Here is an 18,899-nt window from a genome sequence, read left to right on the forward strand (position 1 = left end):
TATATATCTCATAGGAGCCTTACCATTGTTGCATCAAGCCAGTCCTTGCCATTCATAATATACCTGGCATTCTCACACCTGCCATTTCGAATAGGGCCAACTTTACCAGAGGTGTTTCTCAAAAATGTTCAATTAGTTGAGTAGTTCAAGTCAAGTAGTTAAGTATGTCCAGTAAGCAGTGCTTTCTTGTGATAAGTCATTCTATGGCTTTAAGTTGATTTTTTCCCCCTTGCATGTGTACATAGGTGTAAATTGTAATCTATGTATATGAAAGTTTGGGTGTCGCACTCTCATGAGGTGCTGTCATCAAATTACGCACCCTTTTCCTCAATGTTTGTTATTCCTCCCCCACACTTGTAAAACATTTTTGCCTGTCTTCATAGTGGAATTAATGATGTCTGTTAGCGTTGGGAGCGTTACATAATTTGTGATTGACCCCTGTTCGTAATTTTTTGTACTTTGTGAATGGAAAGCCTAGAGCAATTTGATGAGAGGGTTTATTTTTGTGCCAACGTGACACAGTTGAATCTGATAGTAAAAAAGCTTATAAAGACTGTGAATCCATCACCACCTATTCTTCGTAAAAAATTATATATGTGACTATATTTGACAATGAGTTCTACTTACAATGTCTCAGTGCCACTTAAAATGAAAAATCTGACTTAAGCTCGGGTGCGATCAGATAATATTTCCGACAGAGTTGATTTTTACACATTGCTGTCCATGATTTGAACGATAAAATGTACAGAATTAAATTTTTAGAGCTGCAGAAACATCTATAAAGAAAAGATGGACGAAGTGAATCTTTTTTCCATCCTGAGAGTTCCAAGTTTTGCAGTTTCAAATGTGTAAAAAATATTTTAGTATTTATTTTTGTTGCGCGATAGATCCCTAACAAAGTGGCTCTTTCCGTCTGCAGATTTTCCTATTGGAAGAGTAATCATACATGAACTCATAAGTCGAAGTATCAGAAAATGGTTTTTCAAAACATCACAGAGTAAGGACTGATCTGGAAAATTAAGGAAATGGAATATTCCAGGATGTTAAATGAGAATGACAAAAAAAAAATTTCCTTTTGCTTGATTTTTTTCAAGTTTTAAAGACCTTCAGCGCAACGATTTCAGTAAATCATGAACAAAAATCCTATGTCGAAGGTTTTTTTACTGCCTCAGCACCAATCAAGAGGAAAATAGATGTCAGCGTCCATCTAAAAATTAAGGGTAGAAATCGCTTCTACTAATGCATGTTGGTAGCCATGCTGAAAGCCAGGGTATCAATGTTGTTTTAACCAAGCTAACTGACAATTTCGGCAAATTTTCTCCCCCTCAAATCTGGAGACATGCATAGTTTGCAGTATTTTTTTACCAAAACTTCTGTAAGGTACCGTTTTTTTATAATATTTTCAGTTGAATTATTGAAGTCAAAATCACTGTAATCTTGTTTTTAAAATGTCTCCTTTTAAAAAAGGATTTTACTTTCTTTCTCATTTTCAGGTCGTTGTGCCCCCTCATTTCTGCTCAATATTAGGTGAGATGGACCTCTATACAGGGTACAAAATTATGAATCATAATGTCGATGGCTAAAGTGCGAAACCATGTATCTCCATTGCATTGTTTCAAAATGTCAGCTCCTATTTTATTTATTCGAGGAGAAACAACTGAGCTCTACAGCTTGAAATTCATACTGAGTACTCTGCTAACATAGAATAAAAACTGTAGAAGCTTCCAAGAAATTATGACAGCCAGTTTTGCACCAAAAAGAGAAAGTAAGACAGGAAGTGAGCAATGTCTCGTACAGAGATTCATGGTTTCGCACTTTAGCCATCGGTAAACATATGTTGCCTGATAGAAATTTTACGTAGAATGCAAGGAACGCATCGAAACTTTCCAAGTTTAACTCATTAGTTAGAGAATAACGGTTTTTGTCAGTGTTAATTCACACTCCCCGCTTTCGGAAAAACCTGAGTCTACTCAAGTCGAATCGAGCCATAAAATTATTTTCGTGGATTTTATGATGGAGGAATTTTCCTGTGTACTAACTTAATTTCCCAGAAGTTAAAGATACAAGAACAGGAAGGAAATGGATGTGAAACCAAGTTGTAGTTATTTGCCTGATCCATAGGTTGATTCTATGTGTCTGATTTGCCCTACATTGATCATGGTTTTTTCAGCAGAAATGTTAACTATGAACGTTTTTTCTCACTTATGAGTTGACTTCGAAAGTTTCCATCATGTTTGACATGTTTAACATGAAATTTTGATGAGAACACATTTGCTGTACTGCTTAATTTCTTACCCCGTAAAATGGTATAAATTGGACTTCATTTGGACGTATTTCTATCGACCGGAGCTATGTGCATTAAGACATGAGCCCTCAGACCCATAAGAATATGTGCATAACAAGGGCTCACGTGATAATGCACATAAGTCCGTTTGATAGAAATACGTTCATTCGGCAATTAGGAGCTACAATTTCTGACTCAGTTTAGAAATAATGTATGTACCATCAGTTTCTCTCTGTACATAAGTGTTATTGCGGATGAGCCTGGAATTATAATTCCGATTCGCAAAATGTCGTCCAAATGATATTTAAAGTGTATCTTCATCAAGTTTAGCGTTTAATATTTAATGTCATTTTAGGTCTTTTCAATTTTTCTTTTGTGAATAAGTTTCTTAATTTAATAGTATATTTTTATTAAATTGTTGAAACCTGTTTTTTTATTTCTTGTGCGACTTAACTTACCTCCATGAAAGCATTTTCATTTTTTTTCAATTTTGTTTCTATGATCTTATTACTTCATTTTTGAAGGTATTACAGAAAGAGCACATTTCAATGTGCATAAAACGCACAAAAGCAAACGGCACTTTGAAAGTAAAATAGTCTTTTGTTACACTTTTTAATATGTAATGAGGTTTGGTAAACTATAAACTGGATTTTAGTGATTCCCATACTATTGCGCATCTAAATGTACTAAGTAGATTTTAAGAAAGTTAAGAGCATCTTTTTTGACGGAAGACAAAAAAACATCAATTTTTCAATTATTTTTGCCGTTTTGAATTAAGGCATTCTCAGAGCAGTTCTGTGAACAGTTGTGTATTTTCTGGGAAAGTGGCCTTTATTTCTAAAAAATTTGTACTGAGAGACAAACGCTCGGACTTTGCAATAATCAATCTAACTGCATTGCATATGGTCTAATTTCTTTTCAAGTTGTATTTTTTTAACAGAGAACTAAACTACTTGCTTCTTTGGAAATTTCTGTAAATTAACCCTAGGTAATGTACACTCACAAAATTTCGAGTTTGAGTGTTACGTAGTTTTCTGTTAAAAAAATAAAACATCAAAGAAAATTAGGCAACATTTGATGTAGTTATTTATGATGTAGTGATTTCGGTTCTAATCAGTAAAATGCAGAGTAGTTTCAGTGTCAATAACTCTCCCCAGAAATCATAGAAGAAATTTAATAAGATCTCATGAATCTCGTGATCCATTATTTGTACACAATTTCATACGAAGAAATAAAGGAGAAAAACAAAACAAGGAAAAAATAGAAACAAGGTTCAAAAAAACTATATTCCCAAGAGAACCATCTTGTAGGAAAAAACCATGTAATTCAAATTCAATTATTCCATTGAGAAACAACGTTTAAAAATAACCTTTTAGATAACATTTTTTTCAAACTTAAGATTTATTTAGCAGACCCTTTGTCAGCGCTTTCATGGAGTTCCTCCACAGAGTAGGTTGTTAAGAACTCTTTAAGATTGGTAATACATAAATACACATCTTTTGCATCAATTTGTTTAAGTCATCAATAACTAAACTTGATACCTCAAGTTTCCGCTAGTGTTCTATTTTCTTTTAGCCTTTAGAAGCACAACCAAAAATTTTGCTTGAAATTTTTGCCGACTTTTTTCAACGAGAGTTAGAAGGATTATGAAAGTTTTCAGAAAATGACATTGCTTAGAGTCCTGTTAAAATTACAACTTTTTACAGATTTCAATTTACAAATTTCTGATGATAAGTTTTATAGATACATATTATTACGATTTGATATTTTAGCATTTCACCATCAGTGTGATGGACCCTTTCTAAGGTCTTGACGAAATCTTACATGTTGCCATGGTTAAAAGGGATCCTTATGAACTAAGAAAAATGCAAATGTCTAGAGTTCTCAAGGTACCAAGTTCTTAACTTGACTCAGGGGGAATATACTTGTGGGGTCTTACTTCCTTGGATCTTTGGATGGAAATATGGTCAGCATCGACGTCCGGGTACTTGGCTGCTAATGCCTCTCTGTCCACATCTGGGTATCTTCGCAGGATTGTCCTCACTGCTCTTCTATTACGACTGAAACACAACGAAAATAACATGTTAAATTCATTCATACCTTTAAAAATGGGTGTTAGTACTTATGTTCAACATTGGAGACAGGGTTGCCACAGTCAGGGAATACCGGGAAATGTCAGGGAAAATTGTTGAGTCATCTTTATTTGCTGTCTGGAATGGGTTTGACGTTTAGAACAACACATTTCGTCTGAAAACTACTCCTAATATTGTCTTCCTAACCATTGGGCATAACATCAATTGTCAGGGAATTTTACAAAAATGTGTCAGGGAAATCAGGGAAATGTCAGGGAATTTAATTTTCTAAATTCTGTGGCAACCCTGTAGAGAACGTTATTCATTAGTTGATAATTTCTGGAGGCTTTACTTTTTCTGTCATTTGGTACTGTAACGGATTTCTTCAGAAATTTTCTACAAGACAGAGAATTTAGAAAAACAATTCACAATACATTCTCAGAGGAATTTCACTTCTATTTAAGACACTCCAGAGTAATTAAGGAAAGGTTGAAACGTACCCTTCAAATACATTTAATAATGACATTCGACGAATGCACTGAGTAATAAAACCAAGGGTGCAGAGAGCTCAAAACTGCAGATCGTTCGCTGCAATCTAGTATTTTTGCCTCATGACTAAAAGTCCAATTTTATGGCAGAATGCCAAAATTCTCAGGTAAATGTTCCATTTGTCCCCTTTTTTCAAAATACAAAGCAAAAATAAGTCATCACTTTTGAAAACTGCCTTACGACTTAAGATTTGCCTCTCATCTGCTGCGATCCTGGGATTGTGAAATTGCGTATTTTCTGCGTGCCTGAACTAGACCAGTGAAATTTCATAAACTTTCAATGAAGCCATTAAGCTGATGATAATAAATTTCTTTAATAGATTAAACCTATATGGCATGAATTGATTTTAGATCTCAGATTTTGGGGGATACAAATCTATTTTGAAGCTTGCATGAAAAACATAGGGTACCTAATTTTTTTTAAAATTTAACAAATTTAAGAATCAGTGAACCAAAAAAAGAGAAAACTTATGAAAAGTTACAAAATCATGCAACAGAGGAAAGATTCAATTTTTAAAAACCCAAAAAATACATTATTACGAATTCGTACAAAAAAAAAAACAAAAGAAAACCACCAAGTTTTGCAGATGGCACCCAGGCCTGCCACATCCCATCTCTGGCCCTGGTACCAATTCTAAGGTCCGGGGGCCCCGGAGTCCGGGCCCTATGAATGCCACCCCCCTTCCCCGCCCCCCTACCAACAGAATCTTGAAAATAGATAGAAATCTCCAAAAAAGTAAGTAGTTCTATAGTGCCCCAGCTTGTTTTTGAAACTTTATTGACCTTCTGCGAAATTTTCAAGAAAAATGTTTTCACTTTTCCTTACGAGACTAGGATTATATGTGAATTCGAAGTAGTGTGTCACAGGCCCCGGTACCAGGGACCTAGTATCCCCTCTCTTGTGGCGGGCCTGATGACACCTGAGAGGCTATGTTTTAACTCGTTTGAAATACGTGTCTCATTTCAAATGTAAGATAACAATGGGTTCCAGCGTAGGTAAAAAGCACATCACTGAAGTACATAAACAATTATACAACTTACTTGAGAGCCCTCCTCTTTTCTTGCCAACGTTTTTCATTCAAAAGGAGCAGGAATCGTCTCACTTCTTTATCACGGTATTGGTGTGTGTGATGTCTCGCCCACTTTTTATGAGCTTCGCAGGGAATATTGTGTTCAAATTTGCGATAGAAAAATCGTAGGCCTGAAAGTAAAAGGATTTATTTTAACACCTAAAGAAAAGAATAAGTGTAATTATGGGGGAAAAAATTCATTGGAAATTTTTTGTGATTGAAACAAAGCATTATTACAGTGAATCACTTCTGTACTTGTCCATTTGGCCTAGATGCTCCACTGCAAGAGAAGTAATGAGGTTTCCTGGAATTTCACCATTAGAAAATTGAGGACTTCCTTGGTAAAAGGGCGTATGAGGCTAGCAAGGCTACTATAGATTGGGCAATTTTTTATGACGTACGCATCAAATTTAACTTATTCACGATTCACTTACTTCCACTCAATGGTGAGAAAAAAATCCTGGCACATTCAGGGAAAAATTCATGGCAGAGCTTTCAGGTAGGTTACTTGTGAATACAGAACTACGTTCCACAATCTTAGCCGCATTGCAAGCCTGACGCGCTCTTTTACTTGAGAGGTCCTTAATTGACCTGGGTATGGAAATGAAAATTCTGAAAATCCATTTTTCTACACAGCAGAGGTGATTCTTTTAATTTGACTTGGATCCAGTTAGGCGGGTTCATCTCATTCTAGAATATTTATACTACTGGCGCTCATGGTTGTGCGAACATTGGGAGCTGGTAATCCAATACAGCAATTCTTTAATGCTCGAATCATTGAGCTTTAAATAAATGCGGCTCACATAAACATATTGCACCGTCTTAGGTCTACTTTTTCTTCCTTGGCATAGGACATAAGCCCTGTTTGTCTAGCCATTATCGTAGCAGGCACAACGCACGTATGATAGGAATGAAAATTGATAAAATCATTGTTGAAAGTGTTGATGTACAACATTACGGTGGTAGCACTTAGTGTAATTTTTTGTTTTGTTAGCCAGTGCTATGGGTTAAAATGAAATTGTTAACTCACATTAACATAAAAATGAATATTTCATAATAAAAATAAAAACTTCATTTTTATGTTAATGTGAGTAAAACAAAAAAAAATAAAATAAAATAAAAAATAAATTATAAAATCAACCAACTTGAGTGACTAAGTTCCATTTTATTTATTTTTGAACTCTAGGAAATAGACCTTCCAAAACGCTACTTCAAAGATTTAGAAAAGAGTTTCTCAGATGCTTTCATGTAGCTACATCTATTTTTTCACTAAACTGAGACCTTCCTATTTAAATTACTACTGGCAAGACGTACCTATTTGATTGTGACGCTCTTCACCCGGACGTTCACCAGATTCCCCTACTTCCAACTGCCAATAAGCTCGATTTCTTTCTCGCACGACTTCCTCCAAATTTTGCATACTAATTTTTACCTGTAATAAGAAGATACACGCATTATTGAAACTCTGTTTTGAAAGATGTTGATTTTCAAAGGTAAAAATGACCTTATTAAGTGTAAGAAGCGTAGGAGAAAGTAGGAGAATGAGTCAAGATTTTCAATTCATATTTATAAGCAAGCCTCAATAAAAAACCCTCGCACCAGGGGTGCAAATTGGACGTATTTCTGCTAAAAAGAACTATGTTGCATGCAAACCCTATGCACGTATTTCCTTCTGGCATAAATACGTTTGCTTGTTCTAAGCCTCTGGAACTCTCAAAGAGGCTTCCATAATTTTTTGGATCTTGCTGGGTTTTCGCAATAAATGTCAACAAAATGCGCTGATTAAAAAATAAAAAGAATAACTTTGCAAATTAAGGCTCTGCATGGTCTAATGGCTCTATATTTTGCCTTCATAAGCTATCAACTATCATGTCAGAGGATCAAAGAAGCATCCTATGATTTTCTTGAGAGGCGCAAAGCATGAGAATGGACAACATTTACTTACGACCATCACTGGCAATGATAGTCAGCTAAACAGTATTTTTTTAACATTACATTTAATGCAACATTCTTATTTAATTAATTCCTCCCAAATGTTTGCCTAATGTCGTCTAAGTTCAAAATGAGAGATTTAAAAAAAAAGAAAGAAAAATATTGCTCTGTATAAAATCGGAACTGGGTCCGAATATCCAGGGACCAACATATTGATTGAGCGAGTCAACATTAGCAACTTTTAGTGCTAATTAAATTGTCAATACATTTGAGAATAAGCATGAAAATTGTGGTCGAGTCGCTGAGATTGTCTGGTATTTGAAAGGACACAATTACATCTAAGAAACCAAACGTCATAAGTGACTCAGCAGGACAAAATTTGTCTCAGAGTGAATTATACCATGGGTTAAGAAGGGTTAGTTCTGCATTATTTGACACAAAGAATATCCATAAATTCCAAAATTTGGCCTTGTAGCAGCATTTCAAAGTCCAAGGAAGAAAAACAAGTTTTCCAGGAATACAGCAGTTACAGTTTGTCTGCACTGTTGCCAGTCTTAAGGGACGAACGAAGGACAAAGGAACGAACCACCTTAAGCGCTTACATCATTAGTAATACAAATCATGGCTTGAAACTTTGACCCAACGTCCTCCAAAATATTACATAAGAAATTATAATCATTGAAAACAGAAAAATGTGGTTTTTTGCTGTTTTTTTTTACTCTTAAACCATTTTCTGGTGTACTTAACTATTTACGTTTTCGTTTAAAGGCACATTTTTCCCTGCTGCGTCACATATAACAATCATATGGTAGTATTAATAATTTCACTGACGGAAAAGAAGAACAAGATGAAAGACAGATTTAAAATGTCCCCTCATCCGGGAACCTTTTTTGCACTTATTAATACAAAAAATGTGGCAACCATGGGAAAGAATATTTACCCTCAGGAGCACAGCAATTCAATCCAAGAATTTTATCATGATTCGCTTGGAAGACTTTATTTGTAATAATATCCAAGGCCACATATGTGGAATATGAACTTAATCCTATTTTTGAAGAGTTGACTTTTTTTAAGAACAACAATTTGAAAAAAAGGGTTTCCCGCAGTTTCCCCCGGCAAAACTGTGGTGAAAATGAATGTTGAAGATTCAAAGAAAAAATATCTTACCTTAAAACTCTAAAGAAACTTAAGGAAAAAAACCGCAGAAGGCTTTTTCGATAGAATTTTTAAGATTTATAAGGCTTGTTTTGTTACAAGCTTTTTGGATGGTAAAAAGTGCTCAATGGAAAAAGTGTATAAATCAAATGAAAGCTCTTCTTTGAATAAAGAAGTTTAAGTGGGCGATTATCCGATGATATGATTATGCATTCTCATCCCTTAAAGAAGCTATTTATCGAATTCTTCATCATCAATGCAAAACTGAACACTCTAAAAAATGGTATTTTTCTCGTGAAATTCATGAGACCCATAAAGCAGGGCCCTGCGTAAGGCCTATTGTGCATTCCCAAAAGCTATGACAGGGTAAATAATAAAGCCATAAATTAAGAATGATGAATGCTTACCTTGTCAATTCTTTCTGGGTTTGGAAACAGTGCATGATTTTGCTTGTAGAAATGTTCCATCGTAAGAAGCATATTCTGTTCTTTCAATAAAACAAACCTGAAAAAGGAAAAAGTAACGTTTGATATAGCACCAATTAGAATTTTGAAATGTATATCCTCTTAAGAAACAAGCATACTACAAAGAAGAAAAAAATTATAACTTACTTTCTGAAGTAATAAAAGCTGAATCACCCATGAAATCCCCCAGTTTCAAAGCTGTTCGATCTCTTCTAAAAATATAGAAACACTTGAGTGTTATTCTATGAAAGTTAGAGAGATGAGCACTCGGGAATTTATGGTATGGAAAGTATCATAAAGGAGCTGAGGAAAATGAAATGGACATTTGCTGTTTTGGTACAATTAGCACAAGATCGATATTAAAGCTGAATCCCAAACACAGATTTTCATGCTTGACTTTAAGACAAAATTAACAAAAAAGTACACATGAAGCCATATCTATGTAAACAGCAGATGTCGAACATCCACTATTTTTAGGGATAACACTGTTTCAGAATCCGTGAACCTTCAAGAAAGCTGGTACCAAGTTTTAGACTTCTAGCATAATTTTCCATTAAGATAAGAATAAGAACCCCTCTTATATATATCTAAAAACAGTGGATGTCAGAATTCATTGAAATAATAAATGTTGAGCTGAATAATTTGCTGAAGCTCATTAATCTCCTCAAGGATAATGTATATGGGCACATTAAAGTAGTTAGTAAAAGTTACTAAGACCTGTTGCATGTAGATCTTCGGGAGATGGCACCTTTTTTTATGTTTTCCACATTTTAAAAGACTGAGAGTATAGTTTGCTCCTAATATTTCTTTAGAAAGTTACGAAATATACATTTTTTTTCAAAAAGTCATTAAACACTCAACAGTAATCATAATTTGATCAATATCAATTGCGCTATCTTCTTGCATTAGGTAGGTCGTTCATTCTATGCCTTAAAAAAAGTATTCCGTACAAACGGCAGATGCAGTCTTTTTTTTTAAAATTACCTACCTATCCTTTAAAAAAAGAGTTCACGGGTTTTCAATATTTTGGGAAGATTATCTCTTCAAAACCGCGAACTCTTCTTGTTCCTTCATTTTTACATGAATTTAGTACATTTAAATGTTAAAATTTTAAAAATCCCACGTTTCATGCCATGCTGAAAATTTCATGAGAAATGTGCATCCAAGAAATCGTTTAATATACCTCCTATTGTATGCTACATATTTTTACAGAGAATTCTTTATTACCTGTAGGAGCAACGAATTATTTTGTCTAAAATTAAGGTAAAAAATCAAAATTTCAATCTCAGTAAGAACATTTGACTAGTTGCCTGGGAATTTGACAAAATGCCTGATTTGACTATTTGCCTTCGCCACATATAAGGCTTCATACATATTTAATGGAGGAAACATTGGAAGGGGCTCATGATTAAATGAGCCCCCAAAAAAACCTTAACGTCCATCAACACAAAGTAAAGATAAACTAAGTGTGAAGGCTTATTTGGCACTTCCTGACTCGCTCTCCTCACCGCTTCTGGAGGAGTCCCCAAGAGCTTTGACCGTTGGTCGATTTAGCAACTCACAACGAATTTCGAGGAATCTTCTAATGTGTACAATTTCGGTTTTGTAACATTGTGCAGTTTTTGGGTTTTAATTGGAAAAATTGACATTTGCAATTTTTGCATGAGCCAATCTTTAGTAGTAAATATAATTGAATCGAATACATACTGTGAATGTGCAAAATAGGTAATTACCATAGTTTGTGTAAATCTGAGTTGCTCTTTAGACGGAGCTCTGCTTGGTTATAAGCTCTACCGACTTGAATGTTATCTTTCGTCCAATTTTTCTTGTCTTCAAAAAATTCACTGAGGTCTAGTTTGGGAGAGGTAGTGTGAATGCTAGCCACAAGTGAGGGTCTGAAAAATACATTCATAATGGTTAGCAATTCGAGTAAAATTGACGAAAATGGCTTCCTCTGTGGTGATGTAAAAGCTGCGTTCACAAAACGAATGGTTCAAGAGCTAATTGTGAGTTACCTGATGTCAAATGGTTGTTTAACTGCATTTAAATTATCTCATAACTTCATATTTCAGTACAATTCTCCAAAATTTGTATGCACTGATTAACCATCTCTAGAAGTCAATTGGACCTTTTAGTTGCATTTGGTTGACAAAAGAAATACTATGGTATCAAGGAAGTTTACTTCAACAACGCTGAAGGTTGTTGATTCATCAGGGAAGTGGCAAAAAATTTTTTGTAAGGGTTTTACTGTGTTTCATCATGAGTGAAGTGCAACATTTTACTGTGTATTGTCATGGGTTAAGTTTCGTGAAACAACCGAAAAGGTAATAAAGAAGCTCAACAAATCATCTCTGAGGGAGAAAAGCTATTAAAACTCCAACCAATCGAAAGCTGATGGTAGAGTGGACATGGAGAGCACTGCTGCATTTTCGCCTGCGTGTGGGTCTGGCTTTGTCATACGAGCTCAACAAAAATATTGTTTCAAACAAGTCCCATTTTCGACATTTTTAAAACAGGGTTTCTTTGCCATTTAGGTTTGAAAAAATTGAAGACATTCCTGAGGGCTTAGTTCACAACATAATTTAAAAAAAAAAGTGCATTAAAGAACATGGGTGCCACTGAGTGTCTCCATTAAGTATTGGAATAGGTAGTTTGAACTGAAAAATAATTGTACATCTTGCCTCAATTGTCTGACCAAGTCATGTTCATCAATAATTCTTACATCTCCGAGAGCGTCTCATACCAAGGTTTCTCGAATCAAAAATTAAAATGTAAGAAACCATAACTTGATGCTCTGGATGAAATTGCCACTGCTTGTCCATGCAAACTCAGTCTGGGTAAACTTCTGATTTCACGCATATTCACAACCTAAATCTGTCTACGGTATTTATTCAGATCAGTCAGTAGGTAGGCTGAATGATCAAAACGTATTTTCTCTAAAGAGAGCAGCTAGATTGTTCTTGTCTTGGAATTCAAACTTTAAAATCAGTGAAAATTAAATGCCTATAGCGACATTTACATTGGAGTGAGCCCTCAAGTGAATGGCTAACTTCCAGAGGTCATGGAGGATTTGTATTTGGCTTGAAAGTCATTATACTTTATGAATGGGTCAGTTGCGCTGGTCACAGAATTGTAGTACAATGCATGATTCTTGTAGATTACCTAAAAATGATAAGATCTATCCAAACAACAACTTTCTATGTTCAATATTAACCGAGATATTGCACCTTGAAAAGGAGAGTTTTTGGCGTCATCCACTGCGGTAGTGACACTCTAGGTTTCCTTCACCTTGCTTTCATCGGTCGATATGACGCACATTTGCACTGGTTGTTCGACGTGAAACTCGGATGAAAGCAAAGTGGAAGAAATCAAGGGTGTCATTACCGCATTGGATGTCAAAAGCTCTACTTTTCAAAGGGTTGTATCTCGGCTAGTATTGAACGTAGAAAGTTGCTGCTTAGACATGTCTTATTATTTTGAGCTGATCTACAAGATTCATGCATCACACACGACTGTGTGACCAGCTAACTCACTGATCTTCTAATCTCCTTGAAATATCAACGAGCTGATTTGTCATTAATTTGAGCTGCCTGAATAGGGCAGTGCCTGTTCCATAGATTCAGTAGACCTTCAGAAGGTCTAAGTCATAAACCTGCTTAGAAAAAATTCTACATTCATTCTAAGAATGAACTAACTATTCTAGATAGATATTAAGTAGAAGAGTCACATTGGGGGGAGGTACCGTTATGGTTTGAACCATTGTACGTAAAACTAAACTTCCAGGCATTGATAAGGTTCGTCGACTTCAGGGTGACAAGATTGAAAAAGTACGTACTTCTAAGAGCACATTGAGATTCAAACCTTGCCGCTGTAAGCCAAGAAACTTCCAAACAAAAAAGATGTAAAGTTAGATTTCTTAGAAAAGAAGTTATTTCTTGAGAAAAAATTATGAGTATTGATCAGAGGCATGTTCCATGATGGGTTACCTTGCGAGCTGTAGAGGCTTGAGATAATGATTTCCTATCTCTTTAAGGGATGATGCCAGTTGGAAGATACGTCTTAGAGCCATTTTCGTGAAGTAAAGGAGCCGGGGTGTGGACTAGAGTAAAAATAATTGATACATAAGTCACAAATCAAAAACTTCCGACATGTTTCTTCTTAATCATGTTAAAATTTGAGGTTATGTTTAGTATACACGAACTTTGCAACGTTGCCAAAATAGATCAAATAATACGCAGGGGTACCGCCCAATGAGCGGTAAAATCAAATGGTAAAATCACGAATGCATTCGACCGATTGGACCAACATGCGAAAGCAAAGTCATCTGTAAAGCTCTGTGACAATAAATAATACATAGTTCTCAAATAAATTGAGAATGCTAGCGATTTCTTATTCAATCTTTGTTTCCGTAAGGATTGAAATGAGTGGAAAAAGGGGGAAAATTGGAAACACTTTCAACACCCGAGAACGTCAGGGTACCACGCGAAGTCCGCCAACTGTATCGATTTTTAGTCGTGTGCCCGCGTTCGTCTCAACACTATATGGCTGAGATACGCGAAAAAAGTGGATGTTGTTTTCGTTGAATATGAATCTGATTTTAATCGAATGGCTCTTCGTGTTAATATGTAACTGTGCTCTAGTTAATTCAATTTATTACACAGGTAAGCTGACCGAATTCCGTCCCTCATTTCTATGGTACAGCCCTTGAGTTATCTGTCATGCTTTCTTTTCGCACGTTCTCTTCACCTGCCATGTTAAGTTTCGTGAAAAACGCGCGAATTATGCCTCTTAATTTTTCATTCGACGCTCTATTTTCACGCCCATTGATTCGGAAACTCGACGCCTTTGCACTGAATTATTATAACCATTTATTTCCGAACCGTTCTACTCGGAAAACTTCGATTGACATTGCTCTTTCTCCTATGTTTACAATGTGTTTGACGTGTAAAAGGACTTGTTGAAGAATACGTGAAAATCCTAATTACGTGAGAATTTTCTTTTGATAGTGGGCTCAATATGATCTCCTCATATTAGAAAAAAACTGAGCCTCGGATTTTCCTAGCCATGCCTCTAAAATATGTTCTTTCAGAGGGTTTTAGCGCACATATGTTATCAGCTAGGCAAACATATTTTCTGATAAGACTCCCACGCAATGTGGAGTTTGATCGTGACGCACGGGTTGTATGCATTCTGTTCCCCTTTCCTTGCAATTTCACGAAAAATTTAAGAACCTCAGAAACTTTGGGGAATGAATTTTCAATTTTATTTTCCCTTCAACCGCGTATTTTTCTGTCCGACCTAGGTTATGTTGTCCTTAGGCCGTTCGTCATGGAAATGGAAGTTGTTCATTTTTCTCCTCTCTCTCTTTTGAAGCACCGTCCCGACCAGAAGAATGACATTAATAGGCGTCCATAATTTCATTCAACTTTTTAGTCAAAAGACAAATATTTCGACTCGCGACTTAAAACTTTCCTTGTCCTTCTCTCATCTGCAAATTTTATCCAGGGAAAATGAAGAGATACTTACCTAAAAAAAAAAAAAAAAAGACTCAGAGATTTTTTAGCAGTTTTTGGCACTCACGTTATGGCACTTTTTAGCGTTCTCTCTGATGTAGATTTTTACAATCCCCCCCCCCCCCTTCCCGAATACCATAAGGTATACTTGTTTGCCGGACGCATCAGTTGTTGGTTATTAGTGAACGTGTTTGGATTTTGCCCCTCCCTCATCCCACACATCAAAATATTTAACAGTTACCAACAAAACGGTCGAATTAATTAAAACCGTGACGTCGTCGTCCAGTTTTTTGGCCCCTCTCTTTTTTCATAATTTTTTTTCTCCCTTCATTTTCCTGTCATTTGTCTCGTTTTCACCATTTTACTCTTTTCTCTCTCCTTTTGTTCCCGTCGCTTCTTCTCTTGCCCTCCATTTTTTCTGGCTTTAGTTCCTTGTTCTTAATTTTTACCTTTTCTTAAACTCTCCCTTTCATTTTCCTACTTTTTTCCTCGCCTTTATTCCTCGAAGAAACCTCTCTTCAGCGCAGCGGATCCCTGGCGCATCTCGATGGCTGACGTAAAAAAAAATGCGCGACTCCAATTGCGACGTTGCAAAACTCCGCTCTTGTTTAGTTTTCCTCTTTTTTTTCACAAGAAAACTAATTGGCGTTTTTCTTGAGGTTTTCTATGAATTTTTCATCCATTCTAAAATATTCACAGAACATTGTCAAGGAGATATTTTAACCGGTTTCCTGTTGGAAATACTTACACTTAATCGGAAATTTAGAAACGCTGCAATTGAGATACCCCTGCACGAATTATTATTGGACTTCAGCCGTCGACCTGCTTCGAAAATATTATGACGTCACGGAAGGTTTAATTGACTCCAAAATTCTTTTGATTGTATAAACAATTCCACCATGAATACGGCTGCGCCGTTAAAAATGAATTTATTCTCCCGGATTTTGGGCTAATCGCGGTTTCCGGTCATCTGCCCAACTTCCGGTTCCGGGTTGATCGCGATTTCCGGTGCGTAGATTAACTGTGATTTCCGGTTTCCAAGTTAATTGTGGTTTCTGGTCCTCGGATCAACGGCCATACTCGATTCTTGGCTGACCACGATCTACGATTAGTACCAATAACGAGGAATAACTGTCTGCGTAACATCTGAACTCTATGTTCGCAACAGTTTTCGGTGGCCTGATATTGCCAGATTTTTATATCGCAGAAAATCGTCATGATAACGTTTAGCGCGCGATATGAATCACGTGGAGCATTGAGTTTTCATGAGCGGGTGGTTTAAATTCACGCATCAAGAATCATTAATCATCTTTGTAAGGAGTTGATTTCGGTAATTTTTGTTGTGCGCATTGCGTTTTACGTGACATTTTGTTTCAGAAACATATATCAGAATGCTGCAAATTCGTACCTTGTCTAGTGGTCTCCTTTGTCTAGTGGTCCATTGTCTAATAACCAGTGTGTTCGAAACTCACATGCGCCAACGCGCCAAATGCGCCTCAGAAATCGGTCACGACGCCTAAAAAATGAAAGCTCTGCGCCATCGTGGCCCCTAAAAATTTCCCCCTCCCCCCTCCCAAAAAAATCTTAATTTTTCTGTTTGGTGATTTTTTGAAATTTCCCCCAAGTAACAGCTACTAGTTTTGTAACTAAAACATCTTGCGTCTAACTTGTCACTAAATGCGCCGTGATACATAGGCAAAAAGTCAATTTGGCCCCTAAAAAATTGAGCTTGATACGCCACATGGCTCCTGAAACTCCAAGGTGAGTTTCGAACACTGCTCAGGGCCGGATTTATGTACTTGCCGCCCATGGGCCGCCTGTATTTTGCCGCCCCCTTCTCATTCGTTTTGAAACATCAATAAAAACCATCAAGTGAACGTGCCGGAGGGAGAAGGGTGCATAAGACGCGTTCACTCGTGTTGAGAACTTTTTTTGGGAAAGCCCTGTCAACACTACTAGCAAAAGTTCACGGAACCTCGCGCGAAAGTTCAGTTCCGTAAACCTATCTCTGTGGGGACAAGGCCTTTCATTTGTAAGAAATGAACTAAAAAATTAAGAAAGAACAAACATAAATGTGGTTTAATAATTTTAACTTCCACCGCCGTGCCGCGCTGACCACACTGTGCAAACACAGTGTGGTCAGCGCAATGCGTGAAGTATTCATGTAGTCTTGTAGGCACTGTGCGTTTCACGCCGCGCCGACCGCTGTTGACCGCACTGTGTTTGACGCAATGCGTGAAGTATTCATGCAGTCTCGTAGGCGCTAAAATGTGTTACATGCCGACCGCTGCGCCGCGTCGAGGGCTTCTCCTTTTCATCTCAAGTCCTCGTCATCATTTCTCTTTGTGCAGCGCCGCTCCAGGCCAAATTGCGTGTTGGTTTCTCTCTTAACTCGAATAATTAAAGGTGCTTTCTCAATGAAAGACGACAAAATTAGAAATTACTGTACTCTCAGGAAATGAGAGATTTCGTCGCCTTCTCTCGTTTGTAATTTTTTTTCTAAATTCGATTTTTTTATACACCTACATTTAAAAAAATCGCAAAATTTGCCGCTCCCTATAGATTTGCCGCCATGGGCTGTGGCCCACGTGGCCACCCCCTTAATCCGGCCCTGACACTGCTAATAACCTGGCGGTCGTTACGCAATTTCCGGTTTATATTGATGAATGTATTGATAGTGTGCATGGTCAATGCTGAAGAATTGGCCCTGTTTCAGTAACACTTGCAATATTGTATTGAAAATTCACCAAGAGGTGTTTGCCCATGACAGCAAGAGCAAATGAACAGAGAAACCATTAGAGTATTAAAAGAGCAGAGTACTCCTTGAATTATTAAGTCAGGCAAATTCTTATACAGTCGTTGAGTCCATACAACATGAGTGACGATCTTGTAAAACATCTACGAACTTAGGCTCCTTGCATATTGACGTTTTACGATCGACTTCGATATCGCAATTAATATCCGATAAATTGGTGCATTATTAGGTTCAAAGTGTAACATGTGTGACAGTGTATCCCGACAATGGTTCAACACTGTATTAACTACTCCAAGTACTAATGTATAATTGATAGCACCTAATGTATGCATATTAGGCAGACAAACAATTGGAGGGTTCGGGAAACAATGTCGAGGAAATCTTTTGAATGAGCCGTAACGTCTTTAAGATAGTCTGGCTGAAATTTTAAATCGGAACAAAGAAAGTGATACGATTCTGAAAGTTTCCCTCCTCTTCTTCGTAAGTAAATATTTAAGCCAAAGAAATCTTTCTATATTGAGTATATATTTGAGGAATCAGGGCCGGATTTACCTACTTGCCGCCCATGGGCCGCCTGTATTTTGCCGCCCCCTTCTCATTCGTTTTGAAACATCAATAAAAACCATCAAGTGAACGTGCCGGAAGGGGAGGAATGCATAAGACACGTTTACCTACTCGTGTTGAATACATTTTTTGCGAAAGCCCTATCAACACTACCAGCAAAATTTCACAGAACTTTGCTTCTCCATTTATAAGAAATGAACCAAAAAATTATGAAAGAACAAACATAACTGTGGTATAATAATTTTAACTTCCGCCGCTGCGCCGCGCCGCGCTGATCGCACTGTGTTTGGCGCAATGCGTAAAGTATTCCTGCAGTCTTGTAGGCGCTCCGTTTCACGCCCACCGCTCCTGACCGCACTGTGTTTGGTGCAATGGGTGAAGTATTCATGCAGTCTTGTAGGCGCTAACATGTGTTACATGCCGACCACCGCCCCGAGGGCTTGTCCTTTTCATCTCAAGTCCTCGTCATCATTCCTCTCTGCTTGGTTGTCGAATGAAAACTTGGCAGAAATGTTTCGTGTGGTGCGTGGCAGGAAATGATG

The 18,899-nt window shown here is 36.9% G+C and overlaps 2 protein-coding genes across 2 annotated transcripts in view; one reads left to right on the forward strand and one right to left on the reverse strand.

Annotated features, from left to right (window-relative positions):
- Nucleotides 1-3,551: 3,551 nt before the first annotated feature.
- Nucleotides 3,552-13,718, reverse strand: mRpL47 (mitochondrial ribosomal protein L47). Its single transcript, XM_019041079.2, has 6 exons — nt 13,512-13,718; nt 11,259-11,420; nt 9,469-9,565; nt 7,289-7,406; nt 5,946-6,105; nt 3,552-4,344 (listed from the first exon to the last, which is right to left on the reverse strand). The coding sequence occupies exons 1-6, from the start codon at nt 13,592-13,594 to the stop codon at nt 4,185-4,187; spliced, it is 780 nt and encodes a 259-aa protein (XP_018896624.1). The 5' UTR covers nt 13,595-13,718; the 3' UTR covers nt 3,552-4,184.
- A 305-nt stretch (nt 13,719-14,023) lies between these two features.
- Nucleotides 14,024-18,899, forward strand: part of LOC109030227 (uncharacterized) — a 110,006-nt gene continuing 105,130 nt past the window's right edge. The window contains exon 1 of the mRNA XM_019041078.2: nt 14,024-14,186. Within this exon, the coding sequence (XP_018896623.2) occupies nt 14,093-14,186 (94 nt within the window). The 5' untranslated portion in view covers nt 14,024-14,092. The remainder of the gene's footprint in view (nt 14,187-18,899) is intronic.

Source organism: Bemisia tabaci, chromosome 8, assembly GCF_918797505.1.
Source record: "Bemisia tabaci chromosome 8, PGI_BMITA_v3".
Classification (NCBI taxonomy): domain Eukaryota; kingdom Metazoa; phylum Arthropoda; class Insecta; order Hemiptera; family Aleyrodidae; genus Bemisia; species Bemisia tabaci.